At 40.6% G+C, this 12,787-nt stretch overlaps 3 protein-coding genes across 4 annotated transcripts; 1 reads left to right on the forward strand and 2 right to left on the reverse strand.

The window, feature by feature from the left end:
* The first annotated feature begins 1,747 nt into the window (after positions 1 to 1,747).
* LOC129862283 (RCC1 domain-containing protein 1-like) lies at positions 1,748 to 7,798 on the forward strand. Of its 2 annotated transcripts, none has more exons than XM_055933777.1 (8): positions 1,748 to 3,811; positions 4,144 to 4,353; positions 4,541 to 4,706; positions 4,904 to 5,025; positions 5,125 to 5,223; positions 5,429 to 5,572; positions 5,653 to 5,682; positions 5,816 to 7,798. In XM_055933777.1, exons 1-8 carry the CDS (start codon positions 3,586 to 3,588, stop codon positions 5,998 to 6,000), a joined length of 1,182 nt encoding a protein of 393 aa, XP_055789752.1. In that variant the 5' UTR covers positions 1,748 to 3,585; the 3' UTR covers positions 6,001 to 7,798. The 2 variants fall into 2 exon arrangements, with proteins under 2 accessions (XP_055789752.1, XP_055789753.1); XM_055933778.1 differs by having other exon boundaries at positions 4,144 to 4,329.
* On the reverse strand, positions 6,108 to 9,788 carry LOC129862286 (calcium and integrin-binding protein 1-like). Its single transcript, XM_055933781.1, has 7 exons — positions 8,961 to 9,788; positions 8,576 to 8,610; positions 8,186 to 8,279; positions 7,912 to 8,065; positions 7,679 to 7,797; positions 7,428 to 7,516; positions 6,108 to 7,340 (listed from the first exon to the last, which is right to left on the reverse strand). Exons 1-7 carry the CDS (start codon positions 9,009 to 9,011, stop codon positions 7,319 to 7,321), a joined length of 564 nt encoding a protein of 187 aa, XP_055789756.1. The 5' UTR covers positions 9,012 to 9,788; the 3' UTR covers positions 6,108 to 7,318.
* Positions 9,789 to 10,284: 496 nt separating this feature from the next.
* On the reverse strand, positions 10,285 to 12,490 carry LOC129862284 (zinc finger protein with KRAB and SCAN domains 8-like). The gene is made up of 2 exons (XM_055933779.1): positions 12,223 to 12,490; positions 10,285 to 11,606 (listed from the first exon to the last, which is right to left on the reverse strand). The coding sequence occupies exons 1-2, from the start codon at positions 12,395 to 12,397 to the stop codon at positions 10,600 to 10,602; spliced, it is 1,182 nt and encodes a 393-aa protein (XP_055789754.1). The 5' UTR covers positions 12,398 to 12,490; the 3' UTR covers positions 10,285 to 10,599.
* Between the last annotated feature and the right edge of the window lie 297 nt (positions 12,491 to 12,787).

Genomic DNA, 12,787 nt, shown 5'->3' on the forward strand with positions numbered 1-12,787 from the left:
ACTAGTCCAGGAATTTCCATGCCAAGTCCTACATTTGACCATCTTAATCCCTTGATGGCCAGAAAACAAATTGATAGTATACTGCCACACTATGACATAACAGGGTATAAGGGAGATATATATGTGGTGATATGATATTACGTGTATATTTCCAATATCTACAGTACCAGTCAAAAGTTTGGACACACCTACAGTACTCATTCAAGGGTTTTTCTTTATTTTTACTGTTTTCTACATTGTAGAAAAATAGTGAAGACATCAAAACTATATTTGAGATTGTTCAAAGTAGCTACCCTTTGCCTTGATGACAGCTTTGCACACACTTGGCATTCTCTCAACCAGCTTCACCTGGAATGCTTTTCCAACAGTCTTGAAGGAGTCCCATATATGCTGAGCACTTGTGGGCTGCTTTTCCTTCACTCTGTGGTCCAACTCATCCCAAACCATCTCAATTGGGTTGAGGTTGGGTGATTGTGGAGGCCAGGTCATCTGATGCAGCACTCCATCTTGGTCAAATAGCCCTTACACAGCCTGGAGGTGGGTTGGGTCATTGTACTACTTTAAAGAATCTAAATTATATATTGATTTAAACAAATCAATTACACTTTTTTGGTTACTACATGATTTCATAGTTTTGATGTCTTCACTATTATTATACAATGTAGATAATAGTAAAAATAAAGAAAAACCCTTGAATGAGTAGGTGTGTCCAAACTTGACTGGTACTGTATCTATTTTTTTATTTGTATGTTTAGCTCACATCATTTAAAAGTATGCATTAAGTTGTCTTTAATATAAGAAATGTGTCAAAAACAAATGTAGACATTAATAAATGCATTTATATAGCTTCCAAAATATATTTTTATACAATCGAGGAGTACCAATTTGGCGGTAGCTTCAATACAGCGCCCCCTGTCATTCATCCAAGGTTTATACTCATTATTGGTTGAAACATCTTGCTTTGAAATTACTTTCCATCACTGGAGGTTGGTGGCACCTTATTTGGGGAGGATGGGCTCGTAGTAATGGCAGGAACATAATAAGTGGAATGGTATCAAAGAGGTTTCCATGTGTTTAATGTAATTTCATTCACTCAGTTCCAGCCATTATTATGAGCATCCTCCCCTCAGCAGCCTCCTGTGGTTTCCATAATCCAGAAATTGCACATAAATAGTTAAGGCTAGATGCAGTCTTTAGTGATGAAATGATTTAGATACAAAGGATTAGCTTTTAATGAAATCACTCAGATGTATTAACATCGCAAGTTTTTTTGTCAGACAGCCTTCTAAAGTCTTGGTGTTTTTGGTTTACAAACAATAACTGAGACATTGGAAATCTAGTGGAAATAGGAAAGGGAAGCAAAAATGATCCATATTATAAGAAGGTGCAAGTCAATAATTTGTGTTTCTCTGTGCATTATAGTACAACATAAATAATATGTTGGAAACATTAAACACTTGTAGACATTGTCAGGGAATGCAAAGGAAATGCATGAGGGGGAAAATGTCAGCAAGATAAAGGAATAGCATCAGCAATCCAGTGTTTATATATGTAATTAGTTTCAACTCGTCGGACTACAGCACAGCATGCATTCAAAATGCTGATCTGACCTCCCACAATCAAACGGATCAAATTCTCTCACACCCATCTCCAGCAGCGTATGGAGCTGGAGGCAAGAGCTGAAAATGACCAGGAAGATGCTCTACAAATGTTCGGCGCCCAGGGAAGACACGTTTCCGAGGTGAGCAGGACGACTATGAGATGGGGTTACATCAGGCCGCAAGCAAAGTCCGGAGAATAGGAATATTGGGACAGGGACACACAAATGTGGATTTCTGAGGAGGAATAGAGGGAACAAATAGGAAGAAGAGGTCGAAGAAAATGAGGAAAGCAGAGGTTTGGATTTGAATTTGAGGAAGATGGCGATAAAAATGGAGATAGGGTGTTGAAGAAGACTGGTGTCAAGTGCAAACAGAGTGAGCTGTGCGCCAGACCGAATTCTGGAGGTGAAATGGAAGTGAATGAGGGCGAGTTAAGTGAGGTGGAAATTGTGTTGAACTCGAAACCTGAGCCTGGCATCAATGGACATGATAAAGAAGAATCTGGTCCAGTAGGAGTGACATTTTTGTAGAAAGGGGATCCTTGCTTTTTAGCGGATCCATTTTTGGTTTCAGGGTGGATGAAAAAGGAGGTGGGTGCATTTGAATCAGTGAAGGTAACCTGTAGTGAACTTGTGATATTTGTTTGTATTTACTATGACCAGAGGGAGTGGACGCTCTATGTCACACTACTTGGGTTAAGATCTGCACCATTGAAAGGAATGATTTAGTGTTAAGTGTAAAGGTGAAGTTGAAGATTCCTGGTGTTTGTGATGCCTGCTGTTTGGTGCAACCCAGACCCGGTGGGGAGTGCTGTGAAACAGTCAGTCAGCCCTTTTGAGTTTTGCTTCAGGGTTTACCTGACAAAGTCAAGTCAGGATATATCAGTTATCCTGTTAGAGCTATTGTGCCGGATCCACTGCGCTGTTTCAGGTGCAACGTGTACGGTCATGTAGCAGCAGTTTGTAGGAGGGAGATTCCAAGATGTGGGAAGTGTGCAGGAGGGCATGGGATATAAAGGATTGTGTAGTTTCCGTGGATAAAGTTGTGTCAACTGTAGGAGTGCCCATGTTGCTGGGGATCGGAAGTGTCCGGGAGGAGAGAGGCAGGTTGAGGTGGCTAGAGTCAGAGTAGTGCAGGTGTTGTATGCTGAGGCAGTGAAAAAAGTAAAGGATGGGTGAGGGATCCTGTTAGGATCCCTGTGAGTAGTAGATCTGTGCCAGCACAGAGGGATAGGCCAACCAGTGATATATGCTTCTGTAAGGTTGGTTTCTTAGCTTTCATAGCAATGGTTATCAAGCTTTCATAGCAATGGTTATTAACTAACTCAGAAATTGAACATTAATCACAGAAAATAGATGTTGTGGTGGCAGCTACAGAAAAGTATTTGGATATACAAGATTTGACTTCAGAAGAGTTACAGGGTGTGTTGAGTGGTGGTGTCCCGTCCTCCCAGGCCTTTGGCATGGTGCAGGAGCAGATAGGGTCAAAGTAGCTGAATGGGGTAGTGGGTTTTTAATGAGTGTAGGGTTAGTTGGAAGGGTGTTTTATTTATATATATATATGTGTGTGTGTATATGTATGTGTGTGTATTATATATATATATATAAGTATTAAAGTATAGCCTAATGGATTTATATTGTAGTCCAGTTGAGGGCGGTAATGCAACATATTGGATGCCAACCGCCAAAGTGTAAAGTCTACAAAACGTAGTCCACTCTGTTCATTCACATTTTGGGAACAGAAAATTCAATTGAGATCAAATGTTTAATCGATGAGAATTTGCAGAATGTCGGCCAAAACCCATCTCGTTTCATCTTCTCTCGTTTCCTTTCACTACCATATTTGGTAATGACTGGAAACGCAAAGCGGATGCTTCACATTTATACATCCGGTGAAGTATCCGTTTCATTGTTCTATCTGTAGCACTGATCGCAACGTTGTACGGATTTTTTGGTTTACGCTACCGCGAAACGCAGAGTTGCTGATGAATTGGTTTGGATTTGGCTTCAACGGCTTTGGGCAAATACGAGCAAATGAAAAATGTACTGATGCGGAAAGTGCCGGAGATGCCAACGTGACATATCCAATCTCTATTGATATTGTTTGTCGGAATTTGGAAGAGGAGCCTGTCCAAATCTGTCAACATAATAGCAATGTTGATACGCAGATCAGGACGAGTTGGAGTCGAAGAGCAGCTCTGCATTCAAATAGTGAGTAGAGTACTCAACTCGATCATCCCTTACGAAAAGAGATTGCAGTTAGAGCTTAGTATAACTGCAGTATGCTGCCAAATCCTGTGTCCAAAAGACCCGTCGACTGCAGTTTTAAAACTGCTATATTTTTTGAAAGGTCTGCCTTCTTGTGATTGTAACTCTGCAGTCCAGGCAGACCGCTCAACCAGTGACCGCAGTGAAAGGTTGATAACTGCATGAACCAGTTCCCACAGTGTATCAATTAAGTTGCAACCATGTACCTCAATTCGTCTAACTACATAGACTGTTTCAAAGTTTCCACTTAACTGTATCATTTGTTTACGTTTCAGGTGATGGAGGGCTGTGTCTGGCAGGTTTTGGAGTAGGAACCCCCAGTCAGAGAGGTTGTGGCGGCTGTGTAGAGGAAAGCCGAGGGTGCCAGGATGCACATATCAGCGAGGGATATCTGGCCCTGTCTTTCACAGACAGAGTAGAGTGCTGGAACTCTGAACGAAATGAGAAGAAACCAGTGTGGAGTATGGGGATTTCAGATAATACTGGTATTGATTTATACTGACTGGAGCTGTAGCATAGTTGGTACCACCCACAGCCCCTAGAATGAAATAAATCGTGTTATTTCCCCCACCCAGGTCCATGTACAGGTGTGTGGAAAATATAATGAAGCTCTGATCAATAGTTGCATTTCAATAATGTTGTAATCATAATGTATTCTTGTGTGTTTTGTAGGGCCCTCACTAGCATTCCCATTAGTTCCAGGAGGGTACATAGCTTCCAACCCTCCCTTTTACCGCCCACTTTCCCCACAACTACTGGCTGTTAGCCTGGCACTAGGCACAGAGCACGCAGTCCTCCTCACTGCCTCTGGAGACATCTACACCTGGGGCTCAGGCAGGTGAAGACCACAAATGTCATGTTTTGTAATGGATTTAACAAATCCTGTACAACAGTTTAGTCAATAGGCATTTTTACAGCACACCTTTCATAGGTTACTGATGACTATTTTGGGTACATCAGACATGGCAGAATGAACGACAGCATAGGATCTGTATTAAATGTTGTTAAAACCTTGCTCCCTGGTGTTGTTGGCAGCCATGGGCAGCTAGGACATGGGGACCTGAGCCCGCAGGAGGAGCCCAGAGCAATGGAGGCACTAATGGGTATGCCCATGAGCACTGTGGCCGCCGGGGGTTGGCACTCTGTCTGCACCAGTGGTAAGAGGGACTAACTGGGATGGAACTTACAAAAGAATGATAAAGTAGAGTGATTGCATTACATTATTCAGTCAATGTGATCACTAGTCTGGTCCACAGCTGGGGGAGACCTGTACGTGTGGGGCTGGAATGAGAGTGGCCAGGTGGGACTGCCATCACGAGCGCTAAGAGGAGAGCAGCAGAAGAGCCAGGACACAGGTCTGCCTGTCTGAAATCTGTGTTATATTTTGGGAGGGCAGACCCACCAGCTCAGCTTGTTTTAATATTCAGTGTTCATGCAGGCAAATGGATGATACTTATATACCCCAAATTGGCTGCGTTGCAAAACACCTACATTGAGGTTCTGAACTGGTGTAGATACACAATATATAAATATGTTTTATCTGAACTGCTGTATGTTTAGGTGGTGCCAGCACATGTAAAGATCAAGAGAGCAACGATGAGGTGTTCATATCAATACAGGCCTTCCCAGCCCTGGTGGATGTTACTCAGTCATGTGAGGTCAGCAAGATCAGCTGTGGGTCGCGTCACACTGCGGCAGCCACAAGTAAGAGCCCTTCACACAAGCTGCCTCAAACAGCTAATTTAGAGAGATGACACTGAGTATTTTTTCTATTTATTTTCCAGGTACAGGTGATCTCTACACCTGGGGCTGGGGTAAGCTTAAAATGTCAAATATTCTAGTCTACGTGGCTTTGAGTAGGCCTGTGTATTGAATAAATAGCCGTTATGTATTTCACCTGTATTTTCATATGCACGGCTACAAGTTTCGCATTTGCCACCGTTTCAGGTGAATACGGCCAGCTGGGACAGGGGACTGTGAACAGTTCAGACGAGCCAAGACGGGTAGAGTTTTTCAAGGACCAGGGGCTGCGTGTGGTGGATGTAGTGTGTGGACCATGGAACACTTTTGTTTCTGCTATCAAAGAGGACACCTCTCTCCATCCTGACACAAATATCCTTATTCCTCTGTAACCAAGGACTACATAGAATGGAAAAACTGCCTGTAGGAGTGGAGCACTAAGGACGGGGCACAGATTGATTGACTAGCTGTTTGTTTCAGACAAAGTAAAGTTAGTGACTAAGACTTGATTACTTTTATTCTAGCTATTTATAGATTTTAAAAAGTTTTACAGTTAAGAGAGCACTGACATGATGTAGAAATACATTTTCAAACTGTAAATATTAATCTACACAGACCAATATAATTTAGGCTGTGGATCAAACCTTTCCCCCCTGGAAAAATTATTCTCTACTTTATGCACGCTCTGAGAGAACAGGCTACTCTGGCTAATGGTGCTTGTTTAATCAAGTTTGATCAAAGCCTGCAAGATCACAATGATAGTATTCTACAAAACAACCGAATATAATAGTATGACATTACTGTCAGACAAAAAAAACTAATTTTTCCATGTGGCCACTAGGCAAAAACACAGCCTAAACTATGCTACAGTTTAACATCTGCTCTAAAATTGGCTCACTAGCCCATCATTTGAAACAATAATAACACGAAGCTATAAATGTATATCCCATGAAACTGATGAGATCAAATGGTTGGTATGCAGATGCTGTATGGACGTTTAACCGGTAAAAACTTGAAGAATTATCAGAGCTCACCAGCTTGTAGTCCTAAAACCCAGGAAATTAGTTACCTTTGGTTCGTTCAGCCAACCCTATGTGAAAAATGAATGGGGAAAGAATAGGGTTTTGGAATAAATGACGAAAATAAGGTCTGAGGTTAACACAGGCTGAGGAGATCTTGTTTTGTTCTATTAGATAATACCAGTCAGTTAACATGACGTTTATGAATTAAGCCTTTGTGCTATGTTTTTTTTAAAATAGATTATATGAATTCTTCAAAATTCAAGAAAGTGATGTTAGCTGATAAAGATTCTCAGAACCAAAAAAATCTCTTAAGCCCGTGTTTACCTAAACTTATTTTTGCCGTTTAACCAAAAACACCATTCATTTCCCCTCCAACGAACCATGGTGGAGTTTGTGCCTACAAAAAAAAATCCATTATCTCTTTATCATTCACGATTCACAATGAGAAATGTGAAAGGAAAGAGACAACGCAAATGTATGCGTCAAGTAGAGGTAAAAACATGCGCAGTGTGTGATTCTCACACGCCCAGAAGCTTAGGAACCTTTAGTCTGGGGGGGAAAGCCACTCTGTATAATTTAAGGCAAATTCTCAGTTACTGGTATTACAATGAAAAAATAGAAGAGGTCCTCTTAGTATGAATAGAACAGAATCCAAAGCATCCATATCCTGGTGTGTTTTCTGTAGACTTCACAGCACAATCTTAAAAGAACTGAAGAACAATGTGGAATATTAGAGGGGGGTACATAGTTAAAATGTAGCGATTATGGAGAGATATTCTAATCAGATTTCAACTCACCTGACGAAATCTGGTGACCTCGAGATAACATGTTGGAACTCTGACAGATTTACTGTCCCATCTTTGTCTATATCTGACTCTTCAAGAATCTGTAAAATTGAAAAGTAAATAAGTAGTTGCTTTACCCTTGGATATTGCAGACGGAGACTTGAAATCATACAAAGCAGACCTGACTAACATACACAGCAGTTCTTCCTTGAGGTAGGCTCACATTGGGAAGAACCAATAGTGGCCTTAATCTGTAAACTTACATTGCTGATGAGCTGCCTCATCTCTTCAGGTGTAAGCCTTGTGTCTTCAGTCTCACCAGTCAAACAGTTCACCAGCTTCTCCAGGTCCCCACCATCCAGAGTACCATCGTCATCAAAGTCTGAACATACAAAACAATTCCCATTTTATGTTTTCACCAGCCACCCACACACTGCCAGACATGCATGAATACATGACATACATATACCCCAAGAATTCCCAACAATTGTATTACCAAAAATGCGGAATGCGTAGTGGGACTTGATTTCCAGTGTAGCTGAATCGCTGAAGGCACTCAAGAGATCAAGGAAGTCCTCAAAGGTGAGACTTCCATCTTTCATATCAGATGTTGAGAATACATGGCAGATCCTTTTCCTGAAAGGGTTGGACTAAAGGGTGGGGACAGAACATAAACATTAGGGACCAAAGGTAATCCAACATGTTACAATGATTTGTAACAACATTCAAGTATTAGTAATGGAGTAGAATTTCAATTGCAATCTTGTCACCTTGAGTTCTGGCAGTGAAAGGACTTTCTCCATGGGCACACTGGTGAGGTTTCTGTCCTCTTTGGAGAGGAGTTCACTGAATCGCTTGTGTGCCCTACAGAAAAGACGCATCAAACAAACTTAGCTCTGCCTGTATGGATGTTGATTGTTCATCAAGTCCCTTTCGCAATAAATCTAAAATCTAAATGACAAACCATTCCAACCTAGTTCAAACAATCCATCTTGCCGATCAAATTTCGTTGTAAATTGGGACTTTAGCCCTTTCAGTTGACAAGGACGTTAAGCTCTGGTAAAATGGAGCCTATATATTTATACTGTATTTGTATCAAATAGGATATTGAAAAAAGTATCAGTCAATTGAAATGATCATGAATAAAGCTAGTTACTTACAACAGAATTTCTTGTTTTGTAAGAAATGTCAGCTCCTGGAAGGTAAGTGTTAATACATTATTTAATACTACACACATTCCATATTTTTACCACAACTTCTTGCTTTTATCAGTTGGTCACATGCAATGTGCTCAACAAGTTGTCCTACTAACTAGCTAACAGTCGTCAAAAGCTGAAAATGCACTCGCTTGTTAATAAAGGCAATAATTCAAGCTGACTCTTTTATGGGGGCAAAAGGTAACGATAAATAGCCAGCTGGCTAAAAACAAATTGGTTAGCTTTTAGTTAACGTTAGTTATTCCCTAACCTAGTAACGACAATGGCCAACAACTTGTGTACACTTTCTTGGATAGATATCTAATTCACGTTAAATATCTTATGTCACCTGATATTCTGAGAGCAGATCCTTCCCTAATTGACTTGCTGTTGTTCCCATGTTTCCCTTCTTCTGTTTGTTTAGCTAGATAACTTCTGAGAACTTTCTGCTTCGATAACTTTCCAAAGGAGCCACTTCCCTTTCCGGAATTTACGTAATATTATTAAGTCGAAATGCCAGACGTGTCACCTGCTATTCTGCGGCTGCCTGCGCCAATGGAACCCAGACTTGAGTTGTGTTTGAATACTCATACTAACCGTACTATTTGTGATGTGAATTGAGTATATAGTGTGCTTATTGGTCATAGTATGGATGTAGTTAGTATGCCAAAATTTCCCGGATGACGTACTAAATTCGCCAAAATACAAAAGCTGTGTTCGAATACCCATACTAACATATTGTATACTACATACTTAATGAGTATACTGCATACTATTAGTTCATTTTAATATACTGTAAATGAATAGTATCCTTTCAGTTGAGCTTACTAGCGCTTCATCTGTCTACCGGAAGTTGATGCTGTTGCTATGCAACCTCTTGCTATCTAGTTAGCATAGCAAATGAGTAGTTTGACATTTCACGACTTCTTCGGGGGTGTTCTTAAATTCAATCCGGAGTGCTGGGAGTGTGCTCATAAATTCAGAGCATTGACCGTTTGTGCACACACTGGATGTTCGGGCGGAGGAGTATGGTTGATTTGAGCGTTCTGACCTTACAAATGCAGTCAAGCACCCAAGCTAATGCCATTCTTCAGGAAATGGGTGTGGCTTCATAACTTTTCAGATTTGAAGAAAATGGCAGAAAATATGCAGCCGAAGTCCAGCGAGAGCAGATACAAATGAATTGCTTTAACTAATTATGACAAATGTTAAGAAAATGTTGAAAAATGTAATAAAGTAATGCCTTTTCAAATAAGTTACGTTGACTGACAATTTGTTTGCTACTCTATCCTTACAAACAAATATTTTCCATATACCACAAACCCCCGAGGTGCTTGATTACTATTTTAAACTGGTTACCAATGTAATTAGAGCAGTAAAAATATGTTTTGTCATACACATGGTATACAGTCTGATATACCACAGCTGTCAGCCAATCAGCATTCAGGGCTGGAACCACCCAGTTTATAATTTGTCCATAACCATTTAAATTACTGTCAACGTGTACAGAGCCTGGTGGTTGACTATGTAGTTTGCCCACAATTATTTTGGGCTACAATTCCAGTAACTAAAATTCAACTCCCTACACATACTGTCCAAACTGAGTATATGTTTGTGCTTATATTTATTGGGCATTAAAAAGTAGCTCAACAGATTAATGGAATAAAACATACTTGAAATCACAGTACTTTTATTATGTTTTAGATGTATTACCATTAGTAGCTAATTTCCTTTCCTCCCACCATAATAGAACTCCAAAAACACACAGGTTGTCTCTTTTTGCGAGCGAGGCTCATTCAAAGGCGAGTTACTCCAGCATTAGGACTATACAGATTTAGGTGAGCACCGTATATGACAGTGGTCTGTGTGGACTTTTTAGAAATTCAAGCAGCCACTGTCACTGAAATATTTACTGCAATCACTGCACTCATACACATTTTCCCCAGTGTGACTTTTCTGATTACACATGATTGGGTAAAGCAGTTTTTCTACATACAGGACACCTGTATGATTTCGCCCCTGTGACTCCTCATCATGTGAAATGTCAGACGGAAGCTAGTGTTGAAACACTTGTCACAATGACTGCAGCTATATCCTTTACCTCCTGCATGAATCTTCATGTGCCTTTTCAGACTATTGCGAACGCTGAATTCTTTGCCACAATCAGAACATTGATACGGTTTATCCCCTGTGTGGGTTCTCATGTGCACAATCAGATCCCTATTGCTAGTGAAGCATTTACTACAAACATGACAACACATCCTATCTGCAATGTGAGTTTGGATGTGATGTTTCATACTTTCTGTGGACTCAAAACATTTTCCACACACACCACAAATATGTTCTTTCTCATTTGTATGAGTTTGCACATGTTTCATTAATGAACCCATGTACTGGAAAGACTTTCCACACACTTTACAACGGCAAGGAGCATTATCCCTTTGCCTGGGTGATTTCAGATCGGACGACTCTGTGGATTTTCTACCCTTAGTATTCATATGGGAGCTTTGTCTTTTTCCTGTCCATCTTTTCTTTGATTTGACTGGTTTAAAACATGACGGAGGCCCTCCGACTCCCATCCAATCAATGTTTTCCCTCTGAGCTGCAGAACAGTATGGATTTCTTGCATAATTAGGCTGAGAATCACTGGTTGGTTCTGATAATCTGTAGTCCTCTCCACCAGTTTCTGTTTTGATATGTGCAGTTGAGGTGCTGGGTAGAGAGTCTCTCTCTTCTTTTCCGTCATTCTGGGCTTGATAAAGATATGAGTGCCGAGTTGGGTCCTCACAGTCAGGTTCCATAAAGGCATTAGTGAATATGGAGTCTTTGGTATCATCTTCCAGCTCTTGAAGCTGCTCTTCCCACTGATTGGTCCTGAGTTCCTCCTGTTCCTCCTTTATCTGTGTAGGCTCTGGGTCCTCCTGTCCGAGACTGGGGCTCCACTCCTGCTGCTGCTCAGGGGGAACCTGTTCCGAGACTGACTGTTGGAGGATGTCTAGAGGCAAGTAGAAAGGAAGGATGAGATATAAAAAAACTGTAAGCCTACAATAGAGAGCATTATTAACAGCGTATTTTTGTAGGCATTAACTCCGCCATTGCTCGTTGGCCAAAGCCTATGGGTGAAATTAATGTTTTTTTTGTAGGGCTTTTGGATAAACACATAAAATGTGGTCTGTGGTAAACACAGGCTCAGATCTTACTGCTCTATGAGATCATCATCAGCTAACGTTACTTTTTGTGAAGCATGCATGTAATCAAAAGAAGCACATAAAGGCTTCTTAATTCATAAAGGTTATGTTAACTGACTCATCTCATAGAACAAAACGTACTGTATGAGATCTTCTAAACCTGTGTTAACCTCAGACCTTATTTTCGTAGTTTATTAAGAAGCATCAGACCCTACCGAACTGCATTCTTTCCCCATTCATTTCCCTCCATGGGAACGGCTGAACGAACCAGGTAACTAATTTCCGGTTTTTAGGACTACAAGCTGGCGAGCTCTATGACTATTCAGACATAAACGACATAACTATGTAACTGTAAAAGCTGATGTGATATTTTCTATCCACTTCCATACAATAACGGTTGAATAGACAAACGTAATCACAAACCTGCTCTGTTTAGCTTTATGAGAGCGATTTCAAGCTGCCTCTGTAGACGGTCATTTTCCTCATTTGAACGGGAAACTTCTTCTGCTATCGTTTTTTCAACTGCCCATAATATCTCCTCCGCAGCAGTTCTTAATCGCTCATTGAGAAACACTCTTAACAGCTGTATTTTAGACATTTTAGATTAAGTTTAGTAGCTTCCGAGGTAGCTAGTTCCTGGTTTCTGTCCGTTTCCGCGGGCAACCTCATCTGGTAGGAGGTAACACATTTTGATTTATCACCACCTGCTGGACTGGAGTACGAGAAGACCGGTTCAGTTTATGGAAATCTTTTCAAATACAAAATGCACCCCATGACATATCCTATATTGACTGAAGTATCACTAATCACATATCTGTACATTATATATGAATCCTATATTTTAACCTTCTCATGTGAGATGTGGATACTTTGACGGGAGGGACGTGTGATATAATTAAAAGTGTCTTAATAATAACAAAATAATAATACAGAATCATAATGTGTAGCAGTAAGTAATATACTATCCATTTTTTCGATATGTGTGCTC

The sequence above is a fragment of the Salvelinus fontinalis genome, chromosome 9 (genome assembly GCF_029448725.1).
Source record: "Salvelinus fontinalis isolate EN_2023a chromosome 9, ASM2944872v1, whole genome shotgun sequence".
In the NCBI taxonomy this organism is placed as follows: domain Eukaryota; kingdom Metazoa; phylum Chordata; class Actinopteri; order Salmoniformes; family Salmonidae; genus Salvelinus; species Salvelinus fontinalis.